This window comes from Falco punctatus (genome assembly GCF_963210335.1).
Source record: "Falco punctatus genome assembly, chromosome: 13".
NCBI lineage: Eukaryota > Metazoa > Chordata > Aves > Falconiformes > Falconidae > Falco > Falco punctatus.
In genome coordinates, this window is record NC_137593.1 from 14,914,504 (window position 1) to 14,933,385 (window position 18,882).

An 18,882-nucleotide genomic window follows, 5' to 3' on the forward strand; every position below is an offset into this window, starting at 1 on the left:
GCCGCACGAGGGAGAAAATAGGAATCTGATGAGCCAGCGATGAAATATCTACCCAAAAATATGTGACACACCTGGGAGCCGCCGTGTAGCTGTCAGCATCCTGGCCTGTCCCTCCGCCATCCCTACAGCCTGAGGGTGCGGCTGGAGCGTTTTGTGTTGGGGCGCAGGAACCGTGGCATTAGGGTGTGAAAGTGTAAAGGGAGAATGGGCTGAACACGGCAGTTGTTCCTGCCCCCTGCCAGGCCTCCCTCCAACCCAGCCTCCTCCGGCTGGTAAAGAGCTCCCTGCTCAGCTCCTGGAGCCCTCCCAGGGCAAGAAAGTGCTTTGCTGCACTCCCACACCGAGCAGGCTCCTACCACAGTAAGTGTAGAATGATTCCGGCAGATTTACGGTGTTCTAGATCCGCATCGTTGTTTCTCTATGTCAATAAAAGCAGCAGGACATGGGGGTCACTGCCAGCCAAAGCTGTGACATTGGTTTGCTGGCATGGTTCAGAGGATGGGGGAAGCCCACACATCCAATCCCAGAGAACTGAACAGACTTCCAGGCTCCTGGAGCAAACCGTTCCACTTCAGACACAGTTGCTTATGTTGCATCGTATTCCTGCTCTGGAGGTGCCATGGCCTCAGAGGAGGGGCAGACCCCGCGCACTGATCTCCCCCCACCTGCTTGAAAAGCTCATGCAACTAGGAAGGTACAAAAGACCCGAAGCGGATATTTTGATTTCATTTTTAATGAGCTGCATCAATGCTATTCAAGCACAGTTGTCGCAGTGCCTGGTGAGCACCTGCCAGGGCAGGTCCAGTGCCCAGCAGGCTCTCGGCACGTACAAAAGCAGTAAGCTGGATGTCAGGCAGAGCCTGCCATCTCTTAGTGTTTGGAGAAAAGTCTCCAGAAGAGAGGACAAGGGAGCATCCCCATCTCTTTCTGTCTGCTTCAAGGCACTCTCAGAGCTGACCCTTGGGAGAGCAGGACCAGCCTCACTAGAGGCAAGAGAGGACACATACAGACACTGGGGGTGGAGCGATGATGATGAAACATTTTTAGACTTTAGATACAAAGAGCCAGATCTGATTTCTAGCAAGGAGACCTTCTGACCTGGCAGCCACATACGCCTACAGCCCCACACCAGAGAGCACTCAAGACCCCCTCTCTCAGTTCCCAGGCTGCAGGACCAACCCACTGTGTCTGGATGTCGCCGCTGGTAAGGCCATGCCTGCAATGTAGCTCAGACACCGTAAACTCCTAGCAGGCCCAGAAGCATCAAGACAAAAAAAGGAAACAAACCTGGGGGGGGGGGTGATGGAAGGTTTTTGCCCAGGACTAATACCCACACATCACATCTCATACCCTTGCCCATCGACATACTGGAGGACTCACAGCAACAGCAGAGCTTCATGTCTGCACTTCAGGGTTTCTTTTCTTCACTCGTTAGTTTTGAATGAGTCAGTTACTCTGCAAAAGTCAGAGTGAGATTAAAAAGGGGGAAGAACGATAGGGGGAACGACAGCAAGAAGTAACTCAGGACTGGCAAACTAGTGTTAGCGAAGGGATTATTACATTTCTCTGCTATGTAGAGAAATTCTAATGGGTAATAAAGCAACAAAGTTCATTGCTGGTCCGGTGCTGTGTGCCAGTAGTTACATCTCAGGAGGACAGTTATCTTGATCCGTGGGCATCATTTTGTCAGTGTCAATCTTGTAGGACTGCAGAACACTCTTCAGGTGCTCCACGGTTTCTGGGTGCATCTCAGGAGCTCTTGATATAATCCAGGCATAGTCAATGTGGAAGAGCCAGAGGATGTTAGTGCAGGAGTAAACCAGAGAGTAGTTTTCATAGTCAGTGGAGATGACCCAGTATGGGGCAGAAGGCATGACTAGGAGAAAAAAGGGCACCATGTATGCGATGTACAACCAACTCTGCACTGATCTGTGGCACCAGAGCCGTGGCTCCTCGTGCTGTTCCCACTTTTGCTGCTCCTGAACTGTGTAATTGTGGTCAGTACAGGGAGCTATAATTTATAAAAGCCTATCAGGACTCCTACCTGTGTGAGGGTGCTCGCTGGTGGGATGGGCTGTATGGCTGAGAGCTGACACTGGCTATCTGAAGAGCACATACCACCATCTCCCTCCCCATCACCCACTGCTGCAGAGTGCCCTGCCTCATGGAACCAGCGAGAACCCAGGTGCTGGGAATCAGCATGGCTCAGCACATCCACCAGCACCAGCCACCCGGGCCAAATTCTGTTCTCCATCAGGCTGCTGCACCAAAGCATCGCATCTGATCTGATCTGATCTGATCTGATCTGATCTGATCTGATGAGGGACAGCCACTTCAGCATCAAACCATCAGGCAGAAAGTGGGATCGAGTGCAGTAGGCAGGTGTAAGTGCCCCATGATTTATTTCTGGTGCAATTAGGAGTGCCAGGTGCGGTTCTTTGGGGTTCATGTTTGGCAAGGACGGTTGGGGTTGCACGCACTGCAGGTGAAATGGCTGCAGGTGATGCCTTAGAAGTGCATAATTAAGTCTGGCTGTGCTCATGAACAGTAATTGTATCTCCTTTGCAGCTACTCTTGCTCCACCCATTTCTCCAAATAACCCATTTGTGTGAGTGTTATGAAACAACCAAGGAAAAGGTGTGAGGGAGCAGAGTAAAAAGGGAGCCAAGGGGAGACTTCTGCTCGCTTTCCACTTCTTTTTTGGCTGTGGACAGAGGAAAGTGTTGTACAAAGTAAGACGCACTGTGCTTCAGCGAGGCCCTGTCATGCATTACATTGACAGGGAAAGAAAAAGCAAAAATCCTCATATTATTAATGATTATTAAAAGGTGCTTGTAAGCAGAGGCAGGGTGGGCTAGTAGCTATACCGCTGTGTTCAGAAAAACAAACCTATTCCTAGCCCTTGCAGCGGCTGTGGGGCTACCTCCCCCACATTCCTCCCTCCCTGTTCGCATCTGTGAAACAACCTAGAGGGATAGTGATGCTGCTGGTCTTTCTTGCTTTGAGATCGGCTGAGTGCTCCACCACTTCAGGTGCTGCTGCTGTAAATGCACAAGTATCACCAAACCCCTGCCTGCTGGTCACAACACCTGTACTAACCCTTTGCCATTGTCCCATCATGCTGCACTGAAGTCACCAGGGGAGCTTTGCCTCTTGCTTTGCTAGTTTTGCACCCCTGATGACCTGGCAGTGGTGTGTGCTCTGTGCAGGCACTGCCCTCCCACGATGGGGTCAGCGGGTACTAGGAAAACAGTGGGGGCTGCGACCCTCCCAGCTGCACACTTACACCAGTTAAAGCGGACGCCCAGCTTGGCCGGCTCCTTTACATCCATGTGCATGAGTTCTCCTTCGACTTCATTGATTTTGCCATTGGAACTAAGGGGAGAACAAGGTGAGAAATAAGGAGAATGTGAAATAACTTTTTTTTTTTTCCTTCTTCCACTAAGTCATCCCTCCTGATGCATCCACCTGCCAAGAGGTGGCTGAAACATGTACCAGCTAACCACAGCATCCCTGGAGGGACAGCTCACCCCTAGGGATGGCTTCAGCAGCACCCGGGGCACACCAAGTCCTGGGCTAGGCACAGCAGGGCAAATGCTCTCCCAGGTTAAACCACTCCAGCACCCCAGGGTGCCTCTGTCCCTGTGCCCCTGGCAGCAGTGTATCTTCAGTGCCGTGGGACAGTGACCGAGAAGAGGGAGAGCAAGTTCACTCTGCACAGAATGGGAGGATCCCAGCACTGATCTCGGATGTGCCAGGGAGCAGCTCAACTTCTGCTGCTTGTGGAAGACCTGTGTTCACGTCTGTTTAATCACCTGCATTTTTTCCAGGTCACAGCACATTCCTCTGCACACAAATTACCTGCCCCTGCTTGGTATGCCAGGGTTTGTTTCACTGCTGGTTCAGACCACTGGCAAGCAAGCCCTGTGACTCAGGCTGCCTGTTCTATAATTGCATTTTCCCCCAGATGCCTCAAGACCTGGATGCTGCCTGCAGGGCAGGAAAGTTTCACGCTTGCCTGTGAAACAGGGACACCCAAGGAGGGAGAAGCTAATGCTGCCAGCAGCAGAGGTCAGGGGACTAATGCTGGAGCCATGCACAGTGCACACCTGACCCAAAATATTCCTGACATTTCAGGGTCCCCGGCTGCTGCCGTGGTGACACGGTGGTCAGATGAATCCCCTGCAGCTTAATGCAGGCACAAGTGAATGGCCAGCTGTTTGCCAGGCGCTGCCCTAGCAGTGGAGCTGCAGAGACAGCGCTGTGCAGTCAGCGAGCTGCATGGACGCTTCTCTCTGCCGGACACCAGTGATGTGTTGCTACGTTGTTGTTATTGTGAGCCAGAACAAAGTCCCCATCCATGCCAGGAAGCGCAGGGGACAGCGCTGCCTTCACCACTCACTCCCTCATTCATTCAGCCACTTGGAGCAGCAGCCCACGACAGCCGGGGATGCTGGTAGAAACAGATGAATTAATATATGCATCTGTCCATGCGAAAGGCCAGGAGGGCTCAGGATAATTGCAAAATATCATGTATAATAAAGGGAACAATCAGTGGATTCACTTTGCTCACTGATTTAAACTGGCAATGATTGCCGATCCCCTTACACAGTAGTTACTACCGGTGCAAGGTAAATGCTCCAGAAAAAGGCTGACAAATACTTGCTTAAGTAAGAATGAACGATGTGCTTCACTCTCCCTGCCCCTTTTCATCGGGTACCTTTACTCCAGAGCAGAGAGGAGCACAGGGCACAGGCACCTCTCAGAACGCAGGGGCATGAGGTGGTGGCTGTCGCCCCATAAACGAGCCCTGTGACTCCCCAGGGACAGGACCCAGGGCATCCGGCTTCTCAGCCATCACCAGGGATCCCAAACCAGTCACGGGGGAGAACCAAGCTATTTCACACTGGAGTAGCCATGTGCAATTGATCTGTTTTCTCATTACTCACCTCAGACAAGAGAGAGGGCTGGTGACGACCCCCAGCGAAGCACTGGCAGAAACCAGAGACCCACACCTCTGCCGTAACCACAGCAAAGCCCATTATCCCAGAAGAGCTACTGTGGCCACAGGATGCCTCCCCCAGCACCCCCGGACCCAGAAACAGGCAATTTAGAGAAAAATTACCCCCCCGGATGGCAAGTGACGTGACAGGAATGCCACTGCTGCAATGAGGACATGGCCTGAGCACAAACACTTACAGCATCTCCTTGTTGATCACTTTGAACTTCCCATTCTCCTTCAGCGAGTAATTTGCCTGGATGCAGCTTCCTTTCTCGAAGCTTGAGGGCAGCTTCTCTATCTCGTACCATTTCCCCAAATACTGATAGAAAAAATCCGAAGAGATGCTTTTAGCACAAGAGGGCTGAGGCAGAGTGGCCTGGCTCATTTGCCGCCACAGTTTTGCCTGCTCAGTTTGCTTGAGTACCCACATCGGTGGCACAGGAGGCTGCGGGGGGTCAGCGGGGCCACAGACCCACGCTGGCAGCTCCGGCACAGGGTGCTGAGGCCAGACCTGCCGACCCCTCCCAGGCACCCAGCAGTTTGCCATCCTCCTGTGCCCCCTTAGCCTAACTCCCTACCCACTGTGAGGTTCTTAGAAGTTTTTCACACCTGGTTGATATCGAAGTCTTCTTGGACCGGTGGATCTGGGCATGGTCCCATGTGAAACATTTGGCCTTTCCCAAAGCCGAGGAGGCTGAGCAGGACTGAGAGCTGCACTGCTGTGCCCAGCATGGCTGTGCCGGGATGCAGGCGGGAAATGGACCTGGGGAGAATGAAAATGGCTGAGCTGGGTGTGAAATATGGCAAGAAGGATAGGACATGTGCAGCAGGGCACCCTGGGGGCACAGCAAGGACAAAAGGATCATGAGAAGAGCACAAAGGCACTGTGCCAAAGAAGTCCCCAGCCCAAAACAGCCTGAAACCCTGTGTGTGCTCAGGCTGTGCCCAGCAGCAGCACAGGAAGCAAGGCAATGCCTGGTGAGAGCACTTGTACCCATCACGCACATCTGATACCTAGCAAGATGCAGGGGTGATATATGCCCAAGGACACACAGGAGCATTGTCATCTGTCCAAAGCCGAAGGAAGGGGAAGAGATGTTTGCTATAAGATGCTGGAGCACAACAAAAATGCTCCAGAGCTGGGACAGAGCCTGGGCCCTGGGACGTGGAAGCAAGCAGTGTGGGCATGCAGGAGCCTGCAAGGCAAGAGGGACATCCCCACGTGTGCCAGGGCTGGCTGGCACTGCAAGGCGGTGGGAGGGACAGTGCAGCTCCCTCCGGGGGCGTCTCTGTGTGCCAGGATGTACATGGCACTGCAGGGTGGGGAAGTTGGTCAAGACTCAAATAAAACATGAACTGACCCCCAAAAGCATGCTGCAAGAAGGGAAAGGACACATTGAACTGCGGAGCAGAGGCAGGAGCTCTGTTGCTCACCCCCAAGCAGCCCCTGGAGCCGGGACGCTGCCCATGTGCTCCAGGTTGGGGCAGGTCGGCACCTACAGACCCTGCAGCACGGGGCTGCTCTACTTCCCTGGCCAGAAACTCCTCCACAGGAGCAGTGGCAGCATTTTCGCCAGGTTTAAAGGAAAAGCCCTATCTGTCTCCAGCCACACGGCATGGGCCCCGCTGCAGACACAAACACAGTCCCCATTTTGAATCTCTTAATTCAGAAACGTACCTTGGCTGATGAGGTGCAGTGATGCTCTGCAGAGGAGCAGGGCTGCAAGGAACAGCTCTGTGGTGAGCTCTCCGCCTCGTCGTTTTATAAGCGTGCAGGGATCATCATTATTCAGCACTAGCACAAGCCACTCCCTGGTCCTCGACGTGTTTTGTTTTTTTGGCAGGCCGGTCAGCTGCTTTAGATCTGCAGCTGGTACGAAGCTGGAGATGGGCTGTGACTTGGCGGCTCACCCAGGCGAACAAAGGCACCCCATGTGTCTGGGTGTCGATCCGCAGCTGCAGAGCTCTTTGCTGTTTGGCCACTCACAAGAGCACCCGGACCTGGGTGCAAACAGCAGGGGAAGGGGAGAAGTGCCGCAGCCTTTGAGAGGGGCTGGGGACAGCAGCAGCTTCCATCCTGCTCCCCTTGGCCCAGCAGCAGTCATCACCACGCTCCCAGGAGGGGATGTGCAACCTCCTTTGCCAGGGGCCACTTGAGCCCTGGAGACCCTCTGGGCCACCACAGTGTCCTCGTCCCCATCACTGTCACTCACAGGAGTACATGGGGAGAATTAAGTAGCAGGAGGCTTTGCAGGCTCATCTGGGGAGCTGCAAGAACTCTCAGCAATTTTTCCTCTAGACTTTTAAATCTCGCTACAAGGAAAGATGCCGGGGCAATTAGTTCTGTGCTGACCTGGCGGTTTTTCCAACAGGTGCCCAGTAAATGACTTTGACAGCAGAGCAGCCACCTGTGAGGGCAGCCAGTCCCAAGAGTTATGCAAGGAAGGATGAGTAATAGACAGGATGCTCCCTGTGTTTAATTACATTTTCTTTTAATCTAATCTCTGTTGAGACTTTCACTCTAGGTGTGTTTTTACACACTGCTCCACGTGCCATACACACACACACACACACACACACACACACACACACACACACATACACACACATACTCTTGAGCTCCTGGCTGCCTAAATGCCACCAAGAGCCACAAGTAGCTCAGTCCTGTCCCTTACTGGGGCTGTGCTGCCAAGGGGTGCCCTGAAACTTGGCCACAGCCAAGGTGCTCCCAGGACCTCAGTGGCTGAGCATGGTTCACCCAATGCAGACCCAGAAGCATTGGCCAGGGGTGATAGCTCAGGGGAGTCCCTGCTTCATGGCCCTGCCAGCAGCACGTGGCACGGGACAGGGGAGCACGCAGGGGCTCTCCCTGCCTGCACACTGCTCCCTCAGCGGTTTGGCAGCCACTGTGTCTGTGTTCGTGACGGGTTTTCTCTGGCTGCCTAGGTCAAAGCCAGAGGTGTCCTGCAGACCCTCTGCAAACCTCACGTTCATCTGCATCTCTTGTTATACAAACAGGTTAGAAATCAGAAAAACCCTGGACAGACACCCTGACCCGAACGGTACAAGTGCTGCCATGCTGCAGTGCACTGTGGAGGTGGGATTCCCCCACACAGCAGGCCGGCAAGCTCAGTTTTTCTCCTGAGCTTGGCTGCCTGCATCCTGCAGAGCAACCAGAGGAGAAAGCAGTGCAGCATGGCCAGCCTTGGCGGCAGCAGAGCATTTAATACGTGTGCATGAGGACAGGCATGTGGAGGTGTGCCTGTGTACATATCTACATCTGCATGTGGAGCACTACGGGATGGAGCGAGGACTCTGTGACTGCGGTGGCAGCATTTTGCCCTTGGAAGGAGCAGCTCTGATGAAGCCCTGCCTTTTGCCCTGCTGCAGCAGGAGGGGCTCATGCTCCCACTGGCCTTCAGGCACTGCCCAGCACCCAAGGGCTGCCCTGCCAGAGACATGCCTGGGTGGCTGGGCACTGCAGTTTTGGCTCCTGGCACCCTGCGGCCAAAGTCAACCTGGAGCAGTGAGGCATTCACCCGGCCATGCTCCACAAAACCTGCCGCAGGAGCGTGCATTCCCCTGGGGCATGGCCAAGGAGGTGATGAGGAGCCAGGAGCCACCAAGAGCTGACACTCCCCCAGCGAGAATGACATGTGGGGTGTGCTTTGCTGTATCTATCAGCTCCCTCGCAGCCAGCACCAACAGCGGTGGAAGCAAACCTACGCCTCGGAAGCAGATGCAGAGGTCCCACCTCCAGCCAAAGGCAGCACCTTCAGAAGGCCAGGGGCTGCAGCCCATGGAGCCCCCATGGAGCCCCGCTCCTTCCCTGGCTGCACTCCCATGGGTGCCAAGGCTGTGAAGCACAGATGAGGAGAGCTGACAGCTGGCTGCTGGGACCTGTCTCCAGGAAAACACTGGCTGCACCTTCCCCAGGGGCACATTTCTGGGCTCTGCCTGACCACAGCGGGAAGCACCCAGCCATCTGCTGCTCCTGTGTTGGAATGGAGCAGGCTCAGGCTGCTGCAGCTGCGTCCCTGCTAGGGGCCACCAGGCCAGGACATGTTCAGCAGCCACCACATCCCCCGCACTGCCAGCACCCTCCTGTCATCCCACCTCCAACACTTACTGGCGCTGCTCGCCCGCACGGTCCAGGGCCCTGCTCTGTGTCCTGCCTGTTGTTAGCCCGGAGCAGAGCTCTGCTCCTGAGCCCACCCACCTTCAGTGCACACCAGAGCAAGGGTTTGGGGAAAAGCATGACCTTATAATTGCACCTAATTGCGGGGTGGGGAGAAGTCATCTCCACCTAGTAAGCAGTTCATACCCTGGAGCAGAGGAGGGGAGACACATCAAAGGGCAGGAAGCTGGAGCAGGGGTAGGACGACAGGACCGAGGAGAGCTGGGGAGAAACCAGAGCAAAGCAGAGGGGCAGCAGACACACTCCAAACACTTCATGCAGGAATGAAGCCTCCCCCACATTTCTGGGTGATGAGGCAGCTGCAAGGCAGGCGTACGGGGCGCATGCACAGCGCATGGAGGGTGAAGTGCTGCGGGGGCTGGAGGTCAGGGCAGCGCTGCCTGCGAGGTGCGGATGGGTGTATGGGCAGCGTGTGCACACTGGGAGGTGGGAGTGGGTGCAAGGCACGCACAGAGTGAGGTGGCACGAGCTACACAGCATGTCCAGGGGTGGGCAGGTGAGGCAGCCCTTTGTGCCAGGCACATACACGCTGAGGCTGGTCACACTCCGTGCATGGGGTAAGGCAGCACTGCATTCGGGTCACATATGGATGGGGTATGTTGGCCGGCATTTTCTCATGTTACTCGGTTGTCCATTTGAGAGGCAAAGTTTGGCTGGCCCTAGGGAGAGGAGCCAAGCGCATTGAGTGCTGCCAGCAAAGAAAACCCCTTTGTTAGAATAAGCTGGAGCTGCAGATAAAATCCATCCAGCTGAGGGCTGGGACAGGGCAGTGCCACACCACCTGTGAAGTTCTACCAGCAGCCAGCCTGGCTTAGTGCAGAAGTGACGTTGTCCCATTGCGCACCCCAGGCCACCCTGAAATCAGGCACCTTTGTAACAGAGAAGCTTTAGCTGGCCAGGCCTGCTGGGGACCTGGCTCCCCAGGGAAAGGCTGTCTTATCACACTGTGTCCCCAGCTGGGAGTTCAGCAGCTGCAGAGAAGCCCCCTGCAGCTTTCCACCTGCCATGGGATGGGAGAGCAGCCAGAGTGATATTGTCCTCCCAACCCTGTGGTGAGATCCTTGACATTACTTAGGACAGGCAAGAAGCTGCCGTGGCTCTTACAGGAGGAAAAGGCTCTGGCAGAGGCACAGCAGGGGCCAGGAGCTCTGGGCATACCCTTCGCTTGTGCAACACCACCAGCTCCAGCACTGAAAGCCACTAGCCCGGGGCTCCCTGCCTGTCCCCACGAGGAAGCTCTTTCTTCTCCAGATGGTGTCGGAGCAACCCAAATACAGGGAGAGCTGCCATGGGCATGGCCATTTTGCACCATTATGCATGAACAGATTGTCTTCAGCTCTGCTGCCTTTGAAGCCTCGCTGCTGGAGCCTCTCTGCGGGACCTGCAGTGCTGAGGTGCCATATACTGGGACCCAGGATATCCTGGGAATCCTGAGATTCCCACCACGGAGACGACGTCGTTTGCAATGACAGCTGTTCCCCACTCAGGAGGTGTCTTCCCTCCCTTTCTCTGTCTTTTCCCCTGTGAGTTCATTTTTGTTGTTTTTCTCCCTCCTCTAAAGGAAATGGGGCTTTGGCTTTGCCAGACTAGTTGTGACATGTGTATAAAAACAGAAATGAACTTGCAGGAAACAAGACAGAGAAATGGAAGGCAGGTGGGAATTTTCCTCTGTTTCTAGGAGTGGCAGAAAGTGCTTTGAAATCTGTTTATGTAAAATGGAGTAACATTTCAAATTACAGTTATGACACCAAAGGCAGTAAACAGACTTTGGGAAGTGTGAACTGGACTATGGGATACAGGAACTTGGTCCAACAAGGCGTGAAAGATGTTGTGATTCATGTATATACAATTAGTGAGTAGCTCACCACCTTGGGAATTACCCAATTATGTATTCAAAACACAAGAAAACAAAACGAGAGAGATTTAAGAAGCTGGAAAACTAAAAAAGATATTGCTATTTAAGGGACAAACCCTGTCATGCAGGGCTGGCAGTGGTTCTGCCTGGGCTCTGAGAAAGGCTCCCTGACCTGCTTGGCACTGCTGCTGAGGCCCAAGTTCCTGGAGAAAGGAGCCAGAGGGATCCCCACTCTTAGGAGAGCAGAAAAAAACAAAACAGAGAGAAAGAAAAACAAGGACAAAGAGGTATAAAAAAGAAGCAGGCAAATCCCTGCAAACAGAACTACGTTGCAGAACCGGAGCAGTGATGAAATTTGGTGCAGCGGCGTCTTCCCCCTGCCTGTGCTCGCCGTGAAAACCAGAGTCCAGGCAGTGCCCTTAACCCCGGCTCTTCAGCACCAGCAGCGCCCCACACCAAGGTCCTCTACGCTGCTAAATAGGGTAAAAAACCTGTTGTTGTTGCACGTTGCTGCTGGGTTATTCCCACAGATGCCAGGCACCCCATTTCACGGGGGATAGCTCCCACATTCCCCCACACACTTGTGATGCCTTTTTCTGGACCTCCTCAGCAGCCCCCAGCACAATAATGCATATTTTAACCACTTCAAAGAATGTCATTAAACATTTTTTGAGAGTGCCTTCTGCAAAGGGACTTTCTGTTCCCCCGGAGGAGGCACGGTGATCTGTTCCCAGCACCACCAGCTCCATCCAAGAGACGCCCGACTAAGGCTATTTAAAACCCACAGCCCTATTCTCTGCAGCTAAACCATATTTCAGCGCCTTAGCTCAGGAATGCGTTAATGCAGTTGCACAATTATATTTTCTATGACCTATATACAACCTACACCTTCCTCCTGACATTGATTTATAACGTGTGCGTAACTGCAGCTCCACTCACAGAAAGAAAGGACAGGCTCTATTGCATTAAGAAACACTATTAAGAAATCTCCTGCAGATGATGCCATCCTGCCAGCCCAGCGAGGAGCCCCTCAGCAGAGACGTGGGCTCTCCTGCTGCGGGAGCACTTCGGAGCCAGCTTCAAGTCAGCAACCCACATCATCTACCAGGAGCGCAGGAATCATGCACAGACTCTGAGGGTGGCCTCAGACCCTCAGATATCCCCCACTCCTATGGACAAAGGCAGTTTTATATATACACCAGGAAGATCCAAGGGTGGCACTTTAGCCCTGATGGACTTCACCAGCCAGCACAGCATTTCCAGCCCTTGTCTCTGAGCCCCCCCCCCCAGTCTCACACCACAGGTCAGAGGAGAATTTTAAGAATCCCTTTCTGAAAGAGCAAGTTCATCGCTCCGCAGAGGCTGCAGAGCGCGAAGACACTGGCATATGTGTTTGGCCCTGCCCATGAATAGCCGCACTGAGGGCGCTGAGCCCGCGCATGCCTTGCCTTCAGACACAGGCCTAAGTGTTTGCTAGACCAGAGTTTATGTTACACAGAAAATAAACAACATAAATGCAGTGGTCAGTGCTCTGACTTTGATTCAATACGTAGTTACAGTATGAAGCTGCACAGAGATACCATTCATGGTGAGTTTCATTCCGACAAGTTGGGAGATTTTAGGAATGATTAGTTTAGACGGTGTTAAAAGTTCTTTTGTCTGTGCTGCACCCCAGAGACACTAGCCAGGCATGTATTCCAGTGCAAAGAGACCTGGACTGAGACAGCGGATGCGTTATCCAATTACCTTGAATGTTTATGACAACAGACATCATAAAACCTTGCATTCCCAGACATTCTTGCAAAACGGTTGTTATCCATGGAACGGAGCAAAAGCTTCTCACACGTACAGGAGTGTAGGAACTTCCTTGGGATGCGATGGATCCACCTGGGGCTGGCTGAGTCTGTGAGAGCCTGTGCGCAGGCAGAGCTGGAAGCTGGCTCCTGCCCATGCCTGCAGGAGGGAGAGCTGCCTGAGCCAGGGGCCGGAGCCGGCCGTGCCCCCAGCGAGGTGGGGGCTTCCTGCTCCTCTTAGTGCTGCAGGTGGGCAGGGGCCACCTGCCACGGGTGTCCCCAAAGCTTGAGGGAACCAGGCAGGTTACGCGTGGCTCAGGGGTGGGTGGAAAAGTGCCCGTGGTTGAAAAAGAAGGTCCAGATGTGCTTTTGGGTGTTACAGAGTCTTAGGGGCTCACTTGCTGATAAAGGTGCGGGGCAGAAGAGTGTGTGCAGGGAGGGGATGAGGCTGGGCCTTCGTGTGGAGGCTGAGAGCGTGTGAGGAAGATGGGGAGGAGAGGGGCTACCTGTATGGGCATGTGGCGCAGCAGCACCATCCCCATCCCCATCCCAGTGCGGGCCCCAAGAAAACTCAGTGCTGGAGTACCTTGTTATGACAGACAGACCACTGCACCCCCCAGCTGACTCTGTCCTGCACCATCTCTAAGCCGCCTCGTGCCAGAGGCAAGCCACCGCACTGTCTCATCCTCTGTAAAGGTGGCCGTCACCACCTCAAAGCCTTTCCCAAGTCCCTAGGCAGATTTTCCGCAGGCACTTTGCTAATGTGCACCTTGGCCGTACTGGAGGACTTGAGCCCCATCTTCTCTGGAGGGCTGCCAGGGTCAGTACCTGTGCAAGCATTCGTGCACTGCCTTCTACAGGAAGAGAACCCATATAGTCATACTCCAGCCACCGACTGGATGTCTCCGGTGGGACACAGGGACTGCCACATCCCTCCCTGCAGCCGGTGGTGGAGCCATCGGGCCTTGATAGAGTGCATTCCCTCTCCTGCCAGCTCCCTTGTTAGTCAAGCTTCCTGGAGCACCAGTTGCATCTCATCAGAGCTGGAAAGGGAAGGTGCTTGGCTGTGCTCCAAACGCTTCAACACCCCCGGGAAGGAAACGCCAGGGCTCGGGGTGGTGGCAGCCTGCTGGATGACCATCACAGGAACCCTCCTTAAAGTCCCACCAGCAAAACGACTCCTACAGCAGTTGACCCCACAAGGTCACAGGTACCACCAGCACCCCTGGAAGCAGCTTTGCTCTGCCAGGGAGGCCCTGGAGTTACGTAGTAAGAGACAATGTAGAGCTTTCACCCAAGCTGCAGTTCAAGGTCCCCGGGCAAGGTGCCGGTGGGGTGATGGTTAACCTTGGTGCCCATTTAAAAGCAGCACAAGTGTTAATGTCTGCCCTCAGCCCTGGCACCTGCCTCCCTGGAGCTATAAAAGTTCAGAGGACTTTATAAGTCACTTATAGCAGCTTTCATGCAGAAGACTGGAGATGCCACATTTTTTATTCTGCCACAAGAAGTCATTTGGCCTGTGGGAAGGGAGATAACACCTGTTCTGGCTTCAGTTACACAACAAAATGAGTGAAACAGTACTGCATCGCATCACAATGTATACTTTTTGGTTTTCTCTTTTCCAGCATGGGCAGGGCTGTGGCAAAGATGGCCGGAATGGTAAGGGAGCTTGGTGCAGGCAGAGGATTTGTTCAGGACACTTAACAAGGCAGTGGCAGTGCCAGGACCAGAAGTGCTGGATCACAGTTCTAGGCAGAAGTCTTCCCGTTACACCATGAAAACAGACCAGCTCTTACCTGGTTACTCTGCGGAATGCCCTCTCTACAATCAAAGCAGAAATCCTTTCTTTCATTTTACCATTTCTACTTGTATTAATGTCTTGGCAAACACCGTGAAGGAATATCTGCTATTGCTATTGTCAGAGGTGACCAGAGCTGCTCTGGCTGTGCGCTGGAGCTGGCAAAGACTGGGGGACGTCACTGCTTTTCACAACATCATCTGCCAGGTCCTGCATGAGAAAGCTTTCATACAAGGGGCCATGCTCAGGGGGTGGACAACCTTGTGCCATGCTGGCTAGGAACAGGCAGGCACAGAGGAAGGCAAGAGCAAGAAACTGGTAATAGGCAGACCAAATGTCACCATGTGCTCTTCAAAGCAAACCCATAAAACTCATGGTATCGGAGCTAATTTCATGATGCAAGGGCTACGGAACTGCGTAGCTGGCAATGGCATAGCAGTAGCATCGAATCTTAGAAACCCTCACTCTTTAAAAAAACCAGATTTTTCCAAAAAGCCAGAAAACTTCAGGATCTTTCTCCACATCAATTCCCTAGGGCTCAAAGCTGCTTGATGGTGGGGGTTTCTTCATGAAGGATAACCTGATAATGGTGTATTTTATCAGAAGAGACTAGAAAATGCCTCCCTGGCCATACCTAGGGGACCAAAGCACAAACAGCTTCTCTGTTAAGGGCAGAGGAAAGCGATGCTACACATCCACAGGCAAGGGGGTGGGCAGACCCACCCGTTACTGCTCCGTTGGCAAAAAGTGCTAAGGTAAAGCACCCTCAGGGAACCAAATTAAACCACCCTGAGGAAAGTGAATTACCGCATTTTCACTGCACCATGTAGGTGGCCACCACACCTGAACACTGGCTCAGCCGGCCGCTGTGCCCAGAGCTGCCTCCTGCAGCAGCACGCTGGTGCCACCGGTCAGCCCCACCGCCCACACGCCTGGGGCAGGGCAGGACTGTGCTCACAGCACAGCTCTCAGCTCCGCGCACACTTCTCCCTACATCCTGCTTCTCTACCGGGACGCCACAAGAGAAGGCACTGCATGCTGCAGGAGACCTGGGCGCACGGCTGTCTTGTGCCTCCCCAGAAGCTTCTGTCAGGGCACAGGTATTGCGTCACATCACCGTTTTGAGGTAAAGACACAGGTCTGCTCTCTTCCTCAAAGACTGCCAGGGGAGAGGATGATACGGCTGTATCAGTAGCATCCCTGTGGCCCTTCCAGCACTGCTGAGAATGAATTAACTGTATCTGGCTCCAGGCCAGGCTCCGGAGGTGGAGCTGGCTCTCTTACAAATGCTCGTGCTATTTGTAGCATCTCTCCAAACCCCAGGGCTCAGGCTGCTGGCTGAGAAACCTGCTGGTATCGATTTTGGTTTGTTTCTAAGACATTTCTCAGCATTGTGGTTGCAGAAGCAGCTGAAAACTCATGTTTCAAAACCCCAAGCAGAAAGGCAGGTGCTGCCGTTGCTATTTACACAGCACCATCACACTCCGGGGGCTGGGGTAGGAGGGGAGGTCTCCGAGCTAGAAAAATAAAGCCACCCAGGGTTTCCTAAGACTTAAAGTTTCTAAAATCCCAAGCAAGACTCCTGTTCCCGGTTGCGCTGGGTGGCAGTGTTGCAGAGCTGGGTGCCGCTGAGCAGAAGCAGCCGCAAGCCTGCACAGGCACCCTGCTCCCCTGCCCTACCCTGGCTGCTGACAGCACCTCTCTGCAAAGCAGGACCTCAAGCAGCCTTCCTGACCTGTTGTGGCCATGGTGGAGATCTTTAGCACAGCTTCCTAATCTTTGTTTGACGTGTTGAACGCTTAATTTTTTTCTAGGTGATAGCGCTGGTATTTTTTCCTGATTTTTTTCTCAAGGAAGACAAGGAGCCCCAGGGGAAGCAGCCCACCTGGGAGGCACTGTGTCCCCACGCAGAGACCTTTGGGAGCAGGGAAAGCACCAGCAGGGAAGCAGAAGCAAGGGCCTGTCAGGCAGAGCAAAGCTGCCCCGGGTGATCTCCCAGCCTGTTTTCAGGGCCATTGCTGTGTGTGAAAGCGCTGCCATGGCTGGCCTCCTTTTACCAATAACACATCTGGCAGGGGGCAGTTCCTCAGCTGCAGGTTCAAAGCCAGACACGCAAGAAGCGCTTCTCAAATCCTAAACTTTTCCTAACACCTATCACCTCCATCCCAGGTGTCAAAGCAACAGGTTACATGACAATGCCAACAGACCACAAATTAGTCACACACACCATCTGGCTGGGAACAGGGATACCCATCAGCTTGAGCCCACCAGGCAGGGGAGAGCAGCTGCTTTGCTAACACTCTGGCACCCCTTGAGCACTGTGCTCAGTAACCAGACAGCACCTATGGGGTCACCACCTGGGCGCAAAGTGGCACATGGAAATATCCTGAAGGTTAACATTACCTAAGAGAAATCACATCCCACCGCCTACAAATTTTCCTCCAGATGTTGCATGTCGCCCATCAGCGCAGCGTAGTGTCACGCGTAGCTCCCAGGAACACTTCACAGCTCACGTTTGGTGCAGCACACCTCCTGGGCAGCTCTGCAACTGCTTTGAGATCTTCAGCCACATCAGAACAGCAAACCTAGGACATCAGCCACTCATGACAGTGGTAAAGATTTCTGAAGCCCAGAGGAAGCAGCGTACATTCCCCTCCTGTGTGTAGCTCACTGCAGAGATAAACACACACAGGACTATCAATGAGGGATCTCCATAGCAACTTGCTGCTTCTCGCCTCTGCCTGAAAGGAACCACTTCCTCTGCAGCTCTTGCCACTCAGATGTGACTTCAGGTTTCTCTTGGCTTTTAGAGATGATCTTTATTCACTTCACTTGCAATAAACTTTGTCTTCTAAACTCTCCTTTTGCTGCTAGCGGAAGTTTCGTGTTGGGGCTAAACCAGGAACCACAGGTAACATGAGGTCTGGGGGACACACTGAGACTTGCCACTGGTTTGGGACTTGATTTTTTGGTCAAGACAGAAAGAACCTGAAGAGATCTGGAGTATCCAGACTCACAGTGCTTGTCCCAAAGGGCCCCAGGAGGCCCCTCGCTGTGTTCAGCTGAACCAGAGCAAACATGACAAGCAGAAGACCACCTCTTGGTTTCCAGTGTCATCATAAAGAACTATGATCTGAAAGGGAAAACAGAAGCACTTTACAAAGGCTAAAGGGTGCACCAAGGAGCTGGACCATTGCTGTCTTCCAAAGCATTGTGAGAAACGTGCAAAAAAGTAGGATGTGCCACAGTCTCAGAAGCTGGCCCTTGGGGGAAAAAAAAAGCCCCAGGCACCTTTGGCAGTCCAACTCCTCCTAGGATACCACAGCAGCCACGAGCATGGATTTCCAGGGGTTTTCACGGAACTTCCATCTCCTTCATCCTCTGGCTTTGAAGCTCAGACAAATGGAATTGAGATTTCTTCTCTCCGTTACTCAGCAACAAGACAATGATCATGCCTGCATTAATGCAACAGTATGGTGCAAAACAAGGGTCTGGCTGCCTCCGAAAACAGAGTTCAGAACCAAGTTTCCACTGGACACTGAACAGCTGCTGGAAGCTCAAGATGGGAAAGGGACCTGCTCGGTCACCTTAGCTTTGCTTGGCTGGCTCAGAGTTCATACGATCATCTACACTGTACCAAAAACACTTGATACTTTCTCTTCCTGCACCACCGCTCTGCTCCTCTTTCCCCCAGCATCCACCCAGAGCTCCACACCCAGGCAGAGACCAGAGCAGGCACTGACAGCTCACCTGAGCGCTTCTCAGGGGGCAGAGGAAGGGGCTGGGGCTCACAGGCTGTGAAATCCTAACCCTGACTTGGCCACAAGGTCCTTGCGTGGCCTTTGACACTTCTTGGCTCACAAGTCTCCCTTCTGTCTGTGAGAAGAGCTAATCCTTATTACCAGGCAGCTGTAGCACTTGGATGAGTTACATGCAGAGAGCACTGAGGCGATGAATAATATGCAGCACCACTCTCAATGCTGTCATTTGAGGGACACACGTAAAATACAAACACCGATGGGGTGTGTGTTTGCAGAGAGGCCTCTCCAGCTGCCTTCTGCTGATGAAATAGGTCATGCCGCCTGTTCTGCTCCAGGCAGTTCTCACAGAGCCCCCACAGTACCACTACCTGCTGAACCACCACCCTCCTTAATTACCGAATCCAATTAAATCCCAACCTCGGATTCAAAAAAGGTGGGAAAACCAATGTAGAAATGAGCACCAGAGACACAGACA

General features: G+C 53.3%; 1 protein-coding gene across 5 annotated transcripts; it reads right to left on the bottom strand.

The window, feature by feature from the left end:
- Positions 1–717: 717 nt before the first annotated feature.
- Positions 718–18,791, bottom strand: APOD (apolipoprotein D). 5 transcript variants are annotated; one of them, XM_080410132.1, is made up of 6 exons: positions 17,160–18,791; positions 12,802–13,008; positions 5,612–5,765; positions 5,200–5,321; positions 3,287–3,375; positions 718–1,876 (listed from the first exon to the last, which is right to left on the bottom strand). In XM_080410132.1, the coding sequence occupies exons 1-6, from the start codon at positions 17,216–17,218 to the stop codon at positions 1,641–1,643; spliced, it is 867 nt and encodes a 288-aa protein (XP_080266258.1). In that variant the 5' UTR covers positions 17,219–18,791; the 3' UTR covers positions 718–1,640. The 5 variants fall into 5 exon arrangements, with proteins under 5 accessions (XP_080266258.1, XP_080266260.1, XP_080266261.1 ...); XM_080410134.1 differs by lacking the exon at positions 12,802–13,008; XM_080410135.1 differs by lacking the exon at positions 12,802–13,008 and having other exon boundaries at positions 17,050–18,791.
- Between the last annotated feature and the right edge of the window lie 91 nt (positions 18,792–18,882).